The sequence below is a fragment of the Melanostigma gelatinosum genome, assembly GCF_949748355.1.
Source record: "Melanostigma gelatinosum genome assembly, chromosome: 17".
NCBI classification, from domain to species: Eukaryota; Metazoa; Chordata; class Actinopteri; order Perciformes; family Zoarcidae; genus Melanostigma; species Melanostigma gelatinosum.
Genome location: NC_136650.1, coordinates 4,808,782 through 4,822,940, shown reverse-complemented (window position 1 = coordinate 4,822,940; position 14,159 = coordinate 4,808,782). Strand labels below are relative to the sequence as shown.

The window sequence follows — 14,159 nt, the reverse complement described above, 5'->3', positions numbered from 1 at the left end:
GAATATTTCAAAATAAAGAACCCAAAACGTAAAACGGGACATACAAAATAAAGGCTAGCAGGAAGTGATTAACTAAAGTAACTTCTAATTAAAAGGTATGTCGGACATATTCACAGAACCTAAGAGTCCTTTACACTTCTCAGTTAGTTTCCTTTTGACTCCTCTTTCCCATAAACGCGTCTCGGTTTTTCTTCTCGTAAACGAAGTTCCTGAAGGATGGTGACGACACGGGGTGGGGTTTCCGTATTGTCTACGGCGTGGCGTCACCGACCGGGGCTTTCCTCCACAACGTCAGAGGGGAGAGAGAGACGAGGAACGAGGCGAGCTGCGGAGATTTAACTTTGAGTTTTTAGCGCCCCGCGAGCGCAGCGCAGGAAAGAGAAAAGGCCGCGGTCACCTGCCGGGAGCTCTCCGAGCGCGAGAGGAAAGAGACGGGCACGTGAACGAAGGAGTGTTTATACTTCCAGCTTTATCGAGACACGCACGGAGGAAGCGAGCGTCGCAGCGCTCCCCCAGCCTCTCCCGTCGATGAGAACCGGTCCTAAGCGGGGTAAGTGGCCCGGCAGGGAACGCACCTCTGCTGCATGAGCTGTCAGTCTGACATGTCGAGGATTTAATGAGATCTACTGCTTTATAGAGAAGCTGCCACTTCAAAGGGAGTGCAGCGGTTTGCCGCCAGCCTTTCTGTGTGGTTATTAACGAGCATGACGGTCACATTATCTGTGTCTGTCAGTCAGCAGGGTCGACAAATACCAGGACCACCCGAATTACACAGTGAGGACCATAATATCTCCGTGTTCCATGTAGGGAGGAAACAAACCAGCGTCCAGTCTCACAGCCGCTGCATGTCGGGAAATAATCAAAAACTCTAAACACAAAATGTCTTCAGCCCATACAGTCATCCACGATGTGTTGGAGTTGAAGTCTTCTCCCTTTTTTTAAAACCTCCCCTTCTGCTGTGCCCCTCCCTGGTCACTGTTTGGGATGAGGACAAGCTGTATTTTCCTGTGGAGAAAGAAAACCAATGCATCGGATTGTGAGTGAGGAGACAGTCGAGCTCAGAACAGATGCTCTGATACTGTGACATGAGCCCCACAAACACTCCTCGGGAATATGATGTGGGTTTATTTTGGATTGAGGACATATTTTTACGATCATGCTTTTCAGAGTGTAAACGGTGTGTTCATTAACGTTCGCTTTGGATGGAGATGAGCAGCACAGATGGAGGCACAGAGTTGTGACCGCTTGAAAATAAATGACAAATGTTCTTTAATGACTTAACATCTTTCATGAAGTAGACACCACCCAGCTGGTGCTCCCTTTGAGCTACAATCCACAATTTGATACCAAGACCTCGACCAATAGTAATAATAATGTTATATATCGGTAAACAGTTCGCCGATAAGTGAGACATTTCACCACAGATAAAGCCAGATTCCCAGTATATTTCAGGTCATTTATAAACTTTGTCATTGTTACATCGTTCATCCATAAACTGCTGAGCACATATATATCGCTCACTATTCGTTAAAAACCAAATTCAATGCAATCCTTATCGAACATGTTTCCTTAGTTATGCATTTGTTCAAGAAAGGAATGCATTGTACTGATTAATGGACCTTTGTCACAGCAGACATTGTGACAGGTCATAGTTGGAAAAAGCACAGGTGTGTCTGATAACCTTAATGATGCATTCACTTACAGTAGGGGAAGGCCTGCTATTGAGCCGGCTGGAATACACCGGGACACACAACTGAGCAATCAGTCATGTTATCTGTTGCTGTTGTTTGTTTATTAACCAAATTCTGCCCAAAACACCAACACGTTATTTTGCTGGAAGGTGTACCCAACCAGATTCCTTTAAAAACAACAACAGCATATTTATGTGAACGGATGTAAGGTCAAATAATCTCGGTCCATGTCGGCAGCAGTTCCTCCCTCTCGTCATGTGTGTTTGACCGTTACCTCATCCAGAGCAGGTTTGGGTTCCCGCGTCATTGTGTGCTTCAGGTTACAGACAATAGCTGGGAATTACATGCTCAGTTGTCAGACGCACTGGGTGTGTGTGTGTTTGTGTGTGTCCGTGCATTGTGCAGCCGTTTCCTCTCTGAAACCTGAATTCTTTCTTGGAGTTTAGCTCTGCTACTACTGCTGTCTCTGTACGGGCCCTCGGTGTGTGTGTGTGTGTTGTCGATATGTGTGTGTTAAGAGGGGCTAAGAGGTTTGTTTTTTTGCGACTGTCCTGCCTGCAGGCCTGACATTAAACATTCAACAAGACAGCAGTGCATTCTCCTCTAATTATAGGAGCTCCCCGCCTGATTCCCTCTACCTCCACCTTCCAGAGCATCGCCCTGGACTCTGATTATACTGTGTGTGTGTGTGTGTGTGTGTGTGTGTGTGTGTGTGTGTGTGTGTGTGTGTGTGTGTGAGATGAGTCAGTGGGAAAGACAAAAAATGATCAAACTCTCCATTTGCGTACCCATCTGCCTCCCACTGCATTTATTCCTAAAAATGATAATGTTCAAGGTTTTTTTTTCCAATAGATAGAAACACTAAACTGGTTTAAACTTTTCGAATTTGTAATATTCTTTACCTTTTCTGTCCTTTTAATAGTAAATCAAACATAGTTGGGGTTTACATGGCTGTCAAGATAACACAAACAAGCGAGTGCATCTTTCACCGTTTTATTTTGACACAAACCAAACAATTAGCAGATTAATAGACAACATTATGAATTTAAGATAGTATGAATATTTAGTTGCAGCCAGTGGTGGAGAGTCACTAAGTACTTACTCAAGTACACACGACATCTCTGAGGGTATTGCCCTTTTAACTCCTCTACGTTTACCAAACAACTTCTAGTTACTTTGCAGATTCTGATTACGAATACACGATATAATCAACGAATGCGTTTTGATATGTGGATTAAGCTACACTTCAGTAAGAACAGGAGCTGAAATGAGCTCCACCGTTAAATTACACATTAAAGTGATGAACGCATGAATGCATCAATATTTTGACTTTGGTACTTTTACTTAAGTAAGGATTTGAACTTGTAACAGAGTCAAATATCTGAGTACTTTTTCCACCACTGCTTGCAGACCTACAGCTAAGTACTGAGGTAGTAGTAGTAGTAGTAGTAGTAGTCGTAGTAGTCGTAGGAGTGAGCATCGAAGGCCTTCCCAGGTCTTGACATGTTCTTTTGTCATAAATTTCCTGACTAAAGTCTTTGCCCGTTTTGCATTATTCTTGTATGTCTTGGTTTATACATCATATATTACATCAGCTTTTATTTCAGACTCATGAGTCCATATAGTATCAAAAAAACAAACGAATACAACAATATATAAAATACAATACAATACAATACGAGGACACCGTATTGTGTAATCATTGCAGTTTAAAAAGTCACTCGTTGTTAAAAACATACAGACATTTGTTCCAATGTTTCCAGAAACAAGAAGAATCTCTTGTCTCACTGTGTTGGATCAGTTAAGGCTTTTACAATTACATTTTCTGAGTCATTTAACCGACATTTCAATTTGTAAATAAAATTCCTCAACACAGCATGGAAGGTGGGAACATTACGTCTCACAAACATATGACCAGCACTTGTCCATCTTAGAAGCTTGAGCAAGATTCTAAAAGCATCATTAAATGCCACCTGAATCTTCTTCATGTTGGCTTTACTACAGCTGCACCACAGCTGGGCTGTATACAGTGAGTACAGTCGGCTCTGAAGAGAGCTGTTTTAACGTCATCTGTACACATGAAATTTACGTGCCAGCATATTAGCTTGAGCTTACAATTTGCAACACTGCCGCTGCACATCGTCATCATCACTTAGGTTTCTATTGATTCTAGCAGCTTTAAATCTACATATTTCATTGATTAACCAGTAGCAACCAATACCACAGTGTCTGTGGGGTCAGTTGCTACTGACTGTGGTTAGGGCAAAGCAGTCTGACCATCAGGCCGTATCTGTACCAAAACTCAGGTGTCGTGTTGATATCAGTGTACCCGAACCTACTTATCACATGTCTCTATCCCAGTAATGTTCTCAAATAGGCTTTGGTCTTTTACAAACTGGCTGATTTCCCTTCTGTAAACCAACTCATCGATAAGTCAAAAAGAATGAGGAAGATTACGTGCACACACACACACACAGTGTGTGTATTGTGTGTATTGTGAGTGCTGGGCTGGTTTCCTGGGAAGGCCGTCATGTTTGGTTGGTTGTAGGTGTGTATCCTCCACGGAACTGCCTCCATTATCTGTAATATCGCTCTCATCACCAACCCGCCCACTCATGCACACGCCAAAATCCAACCTCCTTGCTTACACAGTAACACCGCATCCACAGCGCTGTGAATGTGGGTGGCCCTGCTGTTCGTAAAGTGTTTCTGGTGTAGATGTGTGAAATATTGACTATAAACAATAAGTACTTCATGTTCTGTGTGACAGTAACTTCAGCTCTCCTCAGGCTGTGTTCAAACTGTTGATTTTCTCTTGAACAAAAAGGCATCAAATGAAACTGCTTAATTTCTCATGTTTATGAGTCCACTTTATTCACAAGGATTAGGGCAACATGGGGAAATGTATTTCACTCAGAACACGTGGTCCTAATCTTTTTTTTTTGTACATATTATAAAACTTTTGTGAAACTCTTAATATCACCATTCGATATTTTCTGATGCAGGATTTGTTCTTTTTGATTGGATCAGACTGTGAGTGGTGATACAGACTTACATTCAATGAAATTCAACCAGGCAGTTAGCTCATTTAGCAAAAACATGCTAACACACTAAACGTTACCAAAGCATCCTAAAGCAGCTCCCTAGAAACCACCTCTCATGTTCGTCATCTTAGCTTAGCATAAAGACCGGACTAACAAACACGTTTTATTTGACAGTTTTTCAGCATGCTAGTGATTAGCATTAGCAATTTGTGCAAGCGATAAGCATCAGAGCTGGTGATTAGCATGAGCTAATTGAAAGAGTAACTGATGGCTTGATTTCAAGTCCACAGAAAAGAGAGAAAAGCTTGTGCTGTGATTGTTATGCTACACTGGTCATGAAAGCCGACGATGGATGTGTTTTAGAATTTACGGGGGAGAGGCACTTCAGCCTAAACTCTGGGGTTGAGTTACTCTTTAAGAATGACAGAGAAAGGAGGGGATCATCAGAGGATGTTTCGCTTGTTACCTCAAACACTTTCCCTTATTTCCACCACCGTCCCATCAACACCACTGCAGTGGTCTACAGCAGGCCTCAGGTGTCACTGTACACCTTTGTGTGTAGCCTATAACTGGGATGTTTCAAATGGGCATGGCCTCTCCCAGTGATTAATTCAAAGTTCATTCATAATTTGCGTGGGAGGAGGCGGCATCGAGGTCACCCGACACACCGTGCACCAGTGTGTCATCATAACCCGGTTAATCAGCCGTGATATCTAATCCGCGGGACTCAGCCGGTCCTTCTGCTCACTGGAAGTAGCCTTCACTTGTGTGTGTGTGTGTGTGTGTGTGTCCGGGTTCCTTTCATTCTTTCTTCCAGGACCAAACGTTCTCACAGACTTCCTCTGAAGTGACGTCGTTTTGCTTGACCTCTCTGCTTATGAAAGAAGGAACATTGAGCCTCTAATGGTGAGGATGTGCAGTCTGTGCTGGGGAACTATGTGGTCCATTAAAGCCGTAACCAGGCCAAGGCTGGCCGATGCCTGACAACAGAACAACGGCTACTTCACTGTTTCGTTGGCTAAGTGCAGCTGAAACAACAGAAACCCCATAAAAGCTCTCTGGCTTTCATTAGCTACGCTAGCCATGAAGATGTGGCTGCCTCTGTAGTCTTAACAGTCTCTGAACATTTTCAACTTTATACTGAAATAGATATCATTTCCACGGTATTGTCAAATGCACTGCTTCCGTGAAGTCGCATTTTCAGCAACATTTACGTAAAATTATTCCTGTTAAAAGCATATGATCTAACTGCAGAGGATTGGATTATTGTGCAGAAGTAATTTCAGACCGTTTGTTGCTTTTTTTACCTTGACAACTGCATTTCAAACCTTCAGTGTTTTATATGTAAAACTGCCGCTTGCAGTCAATATGCAGAATAATTTAAGTGAGCAGGGAGCCATCCAGTGGTAACTCCACCTGCTTCTCTGCTAACATTACTGCGGCTACCCGATAGTGATGCAGTTGTTAGCATCAAGCAGTGTGCTGACCGTTCATTTTGTCTTGATTTTGGCGTTTCTGAGCACCAGAGTCCCTTTAGAAAGCCTCTACTTTACTGCAGCAGGTTCTGGTTCTGGTTCTCTTGTGACTCCCTGGTGGGGACTGGTGGAGGAGTATTGTTGTGATAATGCTACTTTACTTCAAATCAGAATACTTCTTCCAGCTTGTAAAACAAGCTGTTTTTATTTAGCTAATTAAGCAGCACATTTGCCTTTTTTTTATTTGTATGATTAGTGATATGAAGTTTAACGTTGAGCTGCGATTTCTCTGTAGAAGCATAAGAATTAGACAGCAATGCATCTTTACAACAGGGTCAGGGTTTACTTTGTTACCTCAGTGCCTATTAGCTGATGGTCTCTAACTAGCTCATTCCTCCCCAAACACACACACACACACACACACACTCACACTCACACAGACCTAATACATTATTAGCTCCTGTGCTGAGTAGGGGACCACCTGTTCCGTCCAGAGACCGTCGGCCCCCGGCTCTCAGATTAGCATGGTTTTAGTCGGCCTCGCTACAAACAGTCTGAGCATAGCCGGCTCTCGTGGATCTGTCTGTTCATGTTAAAGCAAAGTCATCAGTCACTTCAGACTGCAGGCTTTTAGGCGAGGCTCTTATCCAAAGTGATAAAACGCATTAGAACGCCGAGTGCAACAACATGATCATCTATTTGGCGAAACATTAGACGGAGAAATGTTCCTCGATGATTTTTGGTTTTGTGTGACTGCAGTGAGCGCCGTTTCAATCAACAGTTTTTAATATCACGTATGCTTTTGGTTGATATATATAGAATGTGTTGTGACACACTCAGGCATGGGAACACAGCTGTGAGAAGTGAAAGTTCAGAGCCAGAGAAGCCGGCCAACGTTCCCGGGAACCAACAAAGAAGATAAACAGCAAAGAAGTTCTCAGGAACAGACGGGCCTCAGGACATTTAATAAATACTGAGTTCGGCAGAATAGGAACAAACATAATGGTGTGATTATGTGACCGCAAAAAGGCTGCAGTGCGTCATCTGAAAGTGGCGGAAGTACTCTATCAAGTACTGCACTTAGGTACTACTTGTACATTACTTGAGTCCTTTGCGCTACTTAACACTCCTACTTCACTTCCTTTCAAGAATAGATATTCTTCTTTTTACTACATTTAGCTCCTAGAGTTACAAGTTACTGCTGGGATTCACGTTTTACTTTCAAAAAGAAGTATTGTAATATTAAAGGTTGATATTTAATGTTCTTTATTCAACATTCAGAGCATTGATATAGCAGCAAACGGTTATCGTCAATGTGAAGATAAAATAGAGCATGTATGGAGCTCCACCTACGATATAAGACAGCTTCATGTTTAATATATCAGTAGTAATAATCCATTGATCTATAGTTAACACATTAAACTAATGTTGTAGCTATCCTGGCATTAGCATCTTTGTCCTCACATACACACACATAGATTCCCCTAACTGTGTGTGTGTGTGTGTGTGTGTGTGTGTGTGTGTGTGTGTGTGTGTGTGTGTGTGTGTGTGTGTGAATCCTGTGCAGACCTGTCAAGGCTGACAGTGAATCATCTTGTTGCATAACAGCAATCAGCTCTGACAACAGCACACCTGTAGCACACATCTTATTATTGTGTGTGTTCATTCTTCATTACGGCCTCTCTAATGTGGAATAACCCACGCAAGCTGAATCACTTCAGTCTTATGAACACTTATTAAATATTTATTTATCCTATTTATGTTATTTATTAAAAAACTAAACAGCAACAACAACTCATTGATTCTTAACATTTGCTTATGTTGCATTGTTTTATGTATCTCCTAATGCTCCGTTCAGTGATGTGTAAACTGGTGAATGCTGCCGTAAAAGTAGTTACTCAGTTTTAGGCTTTAATTCATTAATTGTTGAGGACCACAGCGCGGTTGTATTTGAATGCACTAGGTTCAGCTCGGTGTACCTAATAAACTGAGCTGGTTTGTGTGCGCGTGGTGCCAGTCGCAGCATGTCCGTTGGCCTTGCCCTGCTGCAGGGAGAGACTGGAGAAGTGCTGAGGCGTAAACTCAGCTTCTAAAACTGAACCGTGTGTCTGAAAGCTGCTGAGGACAGATTGCCTGCGGAACACACCGGTCTGTCTCTCTCCCTCCAGTTCAGGAGAACCCATTATGGACCTGGAATGGGGCTGTACGGTTTCATTGTGGTAGCTTTGGAGGCCCAAAATACAAAGATTGGATTGAACAAACAACTTACTTCTGATGTTAGATCTGACCAGAGGTGAGACTGACATGTTTAGTTTGTCCTGAAGTTGTACAAGCTGGAGGACAATCAACAGGTGTTATCCCTATTTAGAGAACGGAGGTGTTTTGGGCAAATTTGTCATTTTGATCCGAGGGTGGGACTAGATGAAATGAATTAATGTTCATGCTGGTTCAGTAGTACAGATCTGAGAGCAGGTGTTGAGGTTATCTTTGTCAAATGGACAGAACAGACACAGTTGGTTTTGCAGTTGAGTCTTATTTTAGAGGGGTTAACTAAAGGGTCTACCCTGTGGTGAGGAGCCATTAGTAAGCAAAACAAGAACCCCTCAGTGACCTCCATCCATTTCATTTTTAAGACGATAGCTAATGCTGCATTCAATGCCACATTTAGCAGCTGAAGAGCCCATGCTGCGCTACCTCTCAGTGGGGCTCTTGTGGCCATATTTATCTCTTCCTTCTGCCTCAACAGGAAGTGAACTCTGCTAAACTCACATGGCTTCACTTGAAATCTGAACAAATACCACAGGAAAGGAACAGAGAGTCTACATTAGATAAATCCACAACAACGACATGAGTTATACCAACAATTCAAAAAAAATGTAATACATGCAGTGGAGTAAAAAATACAATATTTGCCTCTGAATCATGAAGTAAAAGTAAAAAAGTGGCCTCAGTGCAATACTTGAGTAAATACCCTTTTCACGTTACATTCCACCACCGGAGGTATCACACCTTATAAACCAGGGTGTTTCTGTCCTGAGGACACACACTGCTGCTTTCATTCCAGCCTTCATTTCACTTCATCGCACAGACGGCTGCAGGAAAAACCAGCAGCCGTCTCCGTCCTGACAACCAGCTCTGAGCTGTGAAAACTTCAGTCAACAGTTTAATCTTGCAATCATAATCTTTGTTTGCATTCAATTTGCATGATGCACACACACACACACACAGTCATAGAGTCACAGACACGTTCACGAACCAGTTTATTTCAAGTGAACATTTGCTTTTTGTCAAGACTGATTGAATGTGTATCTGAAGCTGTGTGTGTGTGTGTGTGTGTGTGTGTGTGTGTGTGTGTGTGTGTGTGTGTGTGTGTGTGTGTGTGTGTGTGTGTGTGTGTGTGTGTGTGTGCGTACGTGTGTGTGTGCGCGCTGAATAGAGCAGCAGTGGAGTAGGAGGACAAGTGTGGAACAAAGTGTGTGTGTTGAGCATGTTGATAACAAATCAGGTTCAGATTGTGAAGTTCTCAGGCTGTTCAGACCATATCTGCTAAAGGACGCCATGATGATCACTCTCTCACACACACGCACGCACGCACGCACGCACACACTCTCATAAGATGAAGGCCTGTTTATCTGTCCTATCTCACACGTGACGTCAGAGGTGTTTCTTCATCAGCGTGTTTGGGCAACGGCTTGTAATTCATAGTAAGGCATTGAATGCAGGATGTTTACTTGTAGTGTCGTATTTTCTCGGTGTGGTTATCGTACTTTTACTGAAGAAAAGGATGTGAATACTTCTTCCACCACTGCTTTATTTCCACCTCTGGGGTTTTTCTATATTCCTCCATATAGAGTGGCTCTAAATGTCTCTACAAACTCTAAAATAAAGCATACATTTTTACTTGTCCCTATACACAGAGCTTTATCTGTTAATGATTATCAAATAACAACGAAGACTAAAGTTAATTGTCTTTACTTAAGTAAATGAACCAGAACAAAGACACGTATTTAGGAAACTTGAGGTGCCTTTTACAAAAAACATCCCCGTTTTATCCGCCATGCTCTCAAACACTGAGCCTGGCATTGTACTTGCTCTGGGGGCAAGCGGGCAATCCTCATTGTTGAGCTCTGAAGGTAAATCAAAGCTCTTGGATATATAAATACATAAAAACAGTATTATTCTGTTTTTATCCTCCTTATTGTTGCTCACAAGTGTTACATTTAAATTGAACTAGAGACCATCTTGTGATGGGATCAGCAGCATAAAGTGGGGGGCCCCTTCCACACCGTCCACCTTGATCCTTATGTGGTCCCGTCTGTCAGCTGCGACGCTATCGCCTTGACAAAATGAGTCCACAGACAGACATATAAACACCTGGTGAAGCCCTCTGTGGTAGTTCTGCTACAGAAGGCGTTTCCATGACCACCGTTGGCCCCGGTGACTCCCACACACACGTCACACGGTGACACCTGTCACCTGTCACAGCTGGTAACAACGTTGTGTTATGACCTGAGATCAGCCTCTCTTTAGCCCGAAGACGTCTCTCTGTCTGCCTGCTCCCCAGTGATTGGTCAGCTAATCTGTCAATCACCTGAGCACACGCAGGTCACAATCTCCTCAATGGTCTGACATATACCGGGTCAGCACTACTGGTGTGTGTGTGTGTGTGTGTGTGTGTGTCTGGCCTTCAGCCACAATCTGATTTGTGAGCTCCAAGTCAGTCGCTCGCTGGTCACAGCCAGAGAATCAGAAAACATGTGCACCGCTGTGGGAGTGTGTTTGTGCTTCTTGAGTGCTTTAAATTCACTTTAGTATTGATCTGTTGTGTCCTAATTGACATTTTGTGCTGCTCAAAAAGCTTCTCTCAAATATCTTGTTTCGACTCGGTGGTGCACATTTCCTCTCATTCTTTCAACACAAATAAACAAAATAAACACTCAAAATAAAAACTTAGCAGTCACAATATCCTCACACAGCAACACGAAGCAAATGTACAATGAAAACATAACATGCATCGTAATAACACACGAGAGCTGTTCCAGCGTCACACACACACTCTCCTTAACATGAGCTCACAGCCTATAATTGTAGCGAGAACACAGGATGTAATTACACGTGTGTGTGTGTGTGTACATAATTATCACTTTTCACTTGTAGAGGTGTGTGTGTGGGTGTGTATACAGTATACAGCAAATGTAAATTTGCAGGTTTAGACGTGTGTACGTGTTTTTATGTCTGTTTTTAGGATTTAGAAGTGTCAATTTTTACAAACTAAGAACATGTACTTGTTCACACACTTGTACACACACACACGTGTGTGTGTATTTATATGTGTGTCCTTGTGTTTTTATTTACCTGTGTGTGTGTGTGTGTGTGTGTGTGTGTGTGTGTGTACAAGTGTGTGAACAAGTACATGTTCTTAGTTTGTAAAAATCGACACTTCTAAATCCTAAAAACAGACATAAAAACACGTACACAAGTCTAAACCTGCAAATTTACATTTGCTGTATACTGTATACACACCCACACACACACCTCTACAAGTGAAAAGTGCTAATTATGTACACACACACACACACACACACGTGTAATTACATCCTGTGTGTGTGTGGGTGTATTTATATGTGTGTCCTTGTGTTTTAATTTACCAGTGTGTGTGTGTGTGTGTGTGTGTGTGTGTGCGTGCGTGTGTGTGTGTGTGTGTGTGTATTTACAAGTGCCAGAGTCACAGAGCGGGTCGCTGTTTGCCTCGCTGAAAGTGAGCGTCACCATGGCAACGGCACTAGCGGCGCAGTGTGAAGTGGAGGAAGAGCTTTGCGGTGCTCAGCGTGACAGAGAGACGTGGAGAGACTGGTTCCACATGAACGGCAATGATGTCACTTATTTCAGTCGCAGTTTACTAAAAACTCAACTAGAGTTTACATTTTGATTATGTTTTTTAACTCAGGCAGGACAGCAGTATCTGTGTGTAACAGTGTGTGTGTGTGTGTATTTAATGTAATCAGTAGTCCAGCGTCACAAGAGTTAAGGATCAGAGAGAGAGAGAGAGAGAGAGAGAGAGAGAGAGAGAGAGAGAGAGAGAGAGAGAGAGAGAGAGAGAGAGAGAGAGAGAGAGAGAGAGAGAGAGAGGTGTCATACTGAGCATGCTCTTTGTATTAACTTCCTGCTCTCCTCCTGACAGAAACGACTGGCGTTCAACAAAAGCAGAGAGGAAGACGAGCGGAGGAGCAGCTCTGAACACAGCTGGGAGGATTCAATCCACACTGAGGAATAATCACAGTCTTGCCCTGTGGATGTTTCTCTTTTTCTTTTTTACCCTCATTCACTGGAACGGACATTAATCTTTTTGAGAATCACCTCGACGTCTGCCTGGGAGATGACAGACGTGCCGCTTTCTCTTCTTCATAAACGTTTTGACCAGTGAAAGTGCAGAGTTTGAGTGAAACTCCGGGAGCAGACGGGGATTCTTTTCTTTCTTTTTTTTCCTCTGCACTTTGAACAATCTCTTTCATTTTCTGTTTTGTACGTCGTCGTCATCTCACTCTTGTCTTTTCCTGATATCATTTGGTTTCTCACAACAGGAAGAGAAGGAAGTGACTGACTTAAGTTCTAGTTTGGCTTTCACCAGGGGACAAGTCCTCCCTTGTGTGTGTGTGTTTGCGATACATTACCGTGTCTCAGGGAGACAATAACCAGCCCTGTGTGTCTCTTCTGGGAAAATGGGATCAGAAAAGGACTCAGAGTCGCCTCACTCCTCTGTGAGCGGCGTCCCCAACCCTAAGTGCCGCGTGGCGGGCAAACGCCAGGGCCGCATCTCCTTTCACAGCCTCTTCAACAGCAAGCGGGGCTCTCGTGGCGCCAGGGGCCCAAAGGGAGGAGCCGCCACCCCTTTATCCCATCACCACCAGCTTCATCACACGCAACAACAGCTCCTCCCTACTGCCTTGAGCTCGGCGCCCGCCACAGCCTCCGCCGCGCCCACGACGACAACGACGACGACCACCATCGCAGCCACCGCGACCACCGGGGACGCCTCCAACTGCACCATGTCAAAGCCGCTCTCCTCCAGCGAGCCGTCCCTGGTTGGAGCCCCATCCTCTGAGGAGGCCGACCTCCTGGAGTGCCCCCTGTGCCTGGTGCGCAAGCCCTCCGAGCAGCTCCCCGAGCTGCTGGGTTGCAGCCACCGCTCCTGCCTCTGCTGCCTGCGGCAGTACCTCCGCATCGAGATCACGGAGAGCCGAGTCCAGCTCAGCTGCCCCGAATGTGCCGAGAGACTGTCCCCGCGGCAGGTGGCGGACATCTTGGATGACGCGGCCCTGCTGGACAAGTATGAGGAGTTCCTGCTGCGGAGGTGCCTCGCCTCCGACCCAGACTGCCGATGGTGCCCGGCGCCCGACTGCGGGTAAGACACTGTCCACGATGTCCCCACTGCTGTCCTCTTCATCTTTCTGTTTCCGTGATATTGCCAAGTGTATTTAATCTGTTGTCCAGCAGCAAACAGCTGCCAGGCTACGTGTTTATGACTCTTTATGAATAACCCTTATTACCAGCCCCGACAGCTGTTTCACCGTGTGAGTCTGTGTGTGTGTCATCATGGCAAAATGTGAACCTGGAGACACCTTCTGTAGCAGAACTAGCACAAAGGAGGTTCTGAGTAATTTGCCAGATGTTAATACGTCTGTGGACAGGTTATGACATAGTGTTAGCGTCGCAGCCGAGCAAGATTCAGTCACCAAACTTAACCAACGTAAAGGAGTTAGATGGATGGATGTGGTCCGAGCAAGGGGGGTAGGAAATGGAACTTCGTGCCCCTGGCTGGATTTGAACCTCGCGGCTAGCGTCATCCTATCGCAAGATGCACGTGTTCATTGTACGGCTGCAACTTATATTTGTGCGATGAATCATTCTTTCGTCTTTAAAGTAGTCAGAAAAAGCCCCATCATGAAACG

The 14,159-nt window shown here is 44.1% G+C and overlaps 1 protein-coding gene across 1 annotated transcript in view; it reads left to right on the top strand.

Annotated features, from left to right (window-relative positions):
• The first annotated feature begins 347 nt into the window (after window positions 1-347).
• The window catches only part of rnf19b (ring finger protein 19B), a 31,934-nt gene continuing 18,122 nt past the window's right edge, over window positions 348-14,159 (top strand). Inside the window, exons 1-2 of the mRNA XM_079288662.1 lie at window positions 348-550; window positions 12,392-13,612. Of these exons, the coding sequence (XP_079144788.1) occupies window positions 12,930-13,612 (683 nt within the window). The 5' untranslated portion in view covers window positions 348-550; window positions 12,392-12,929. The remainder of the gene's footprint in view (window positions 551-12,391; window positions 13,613-14,159) is intronic.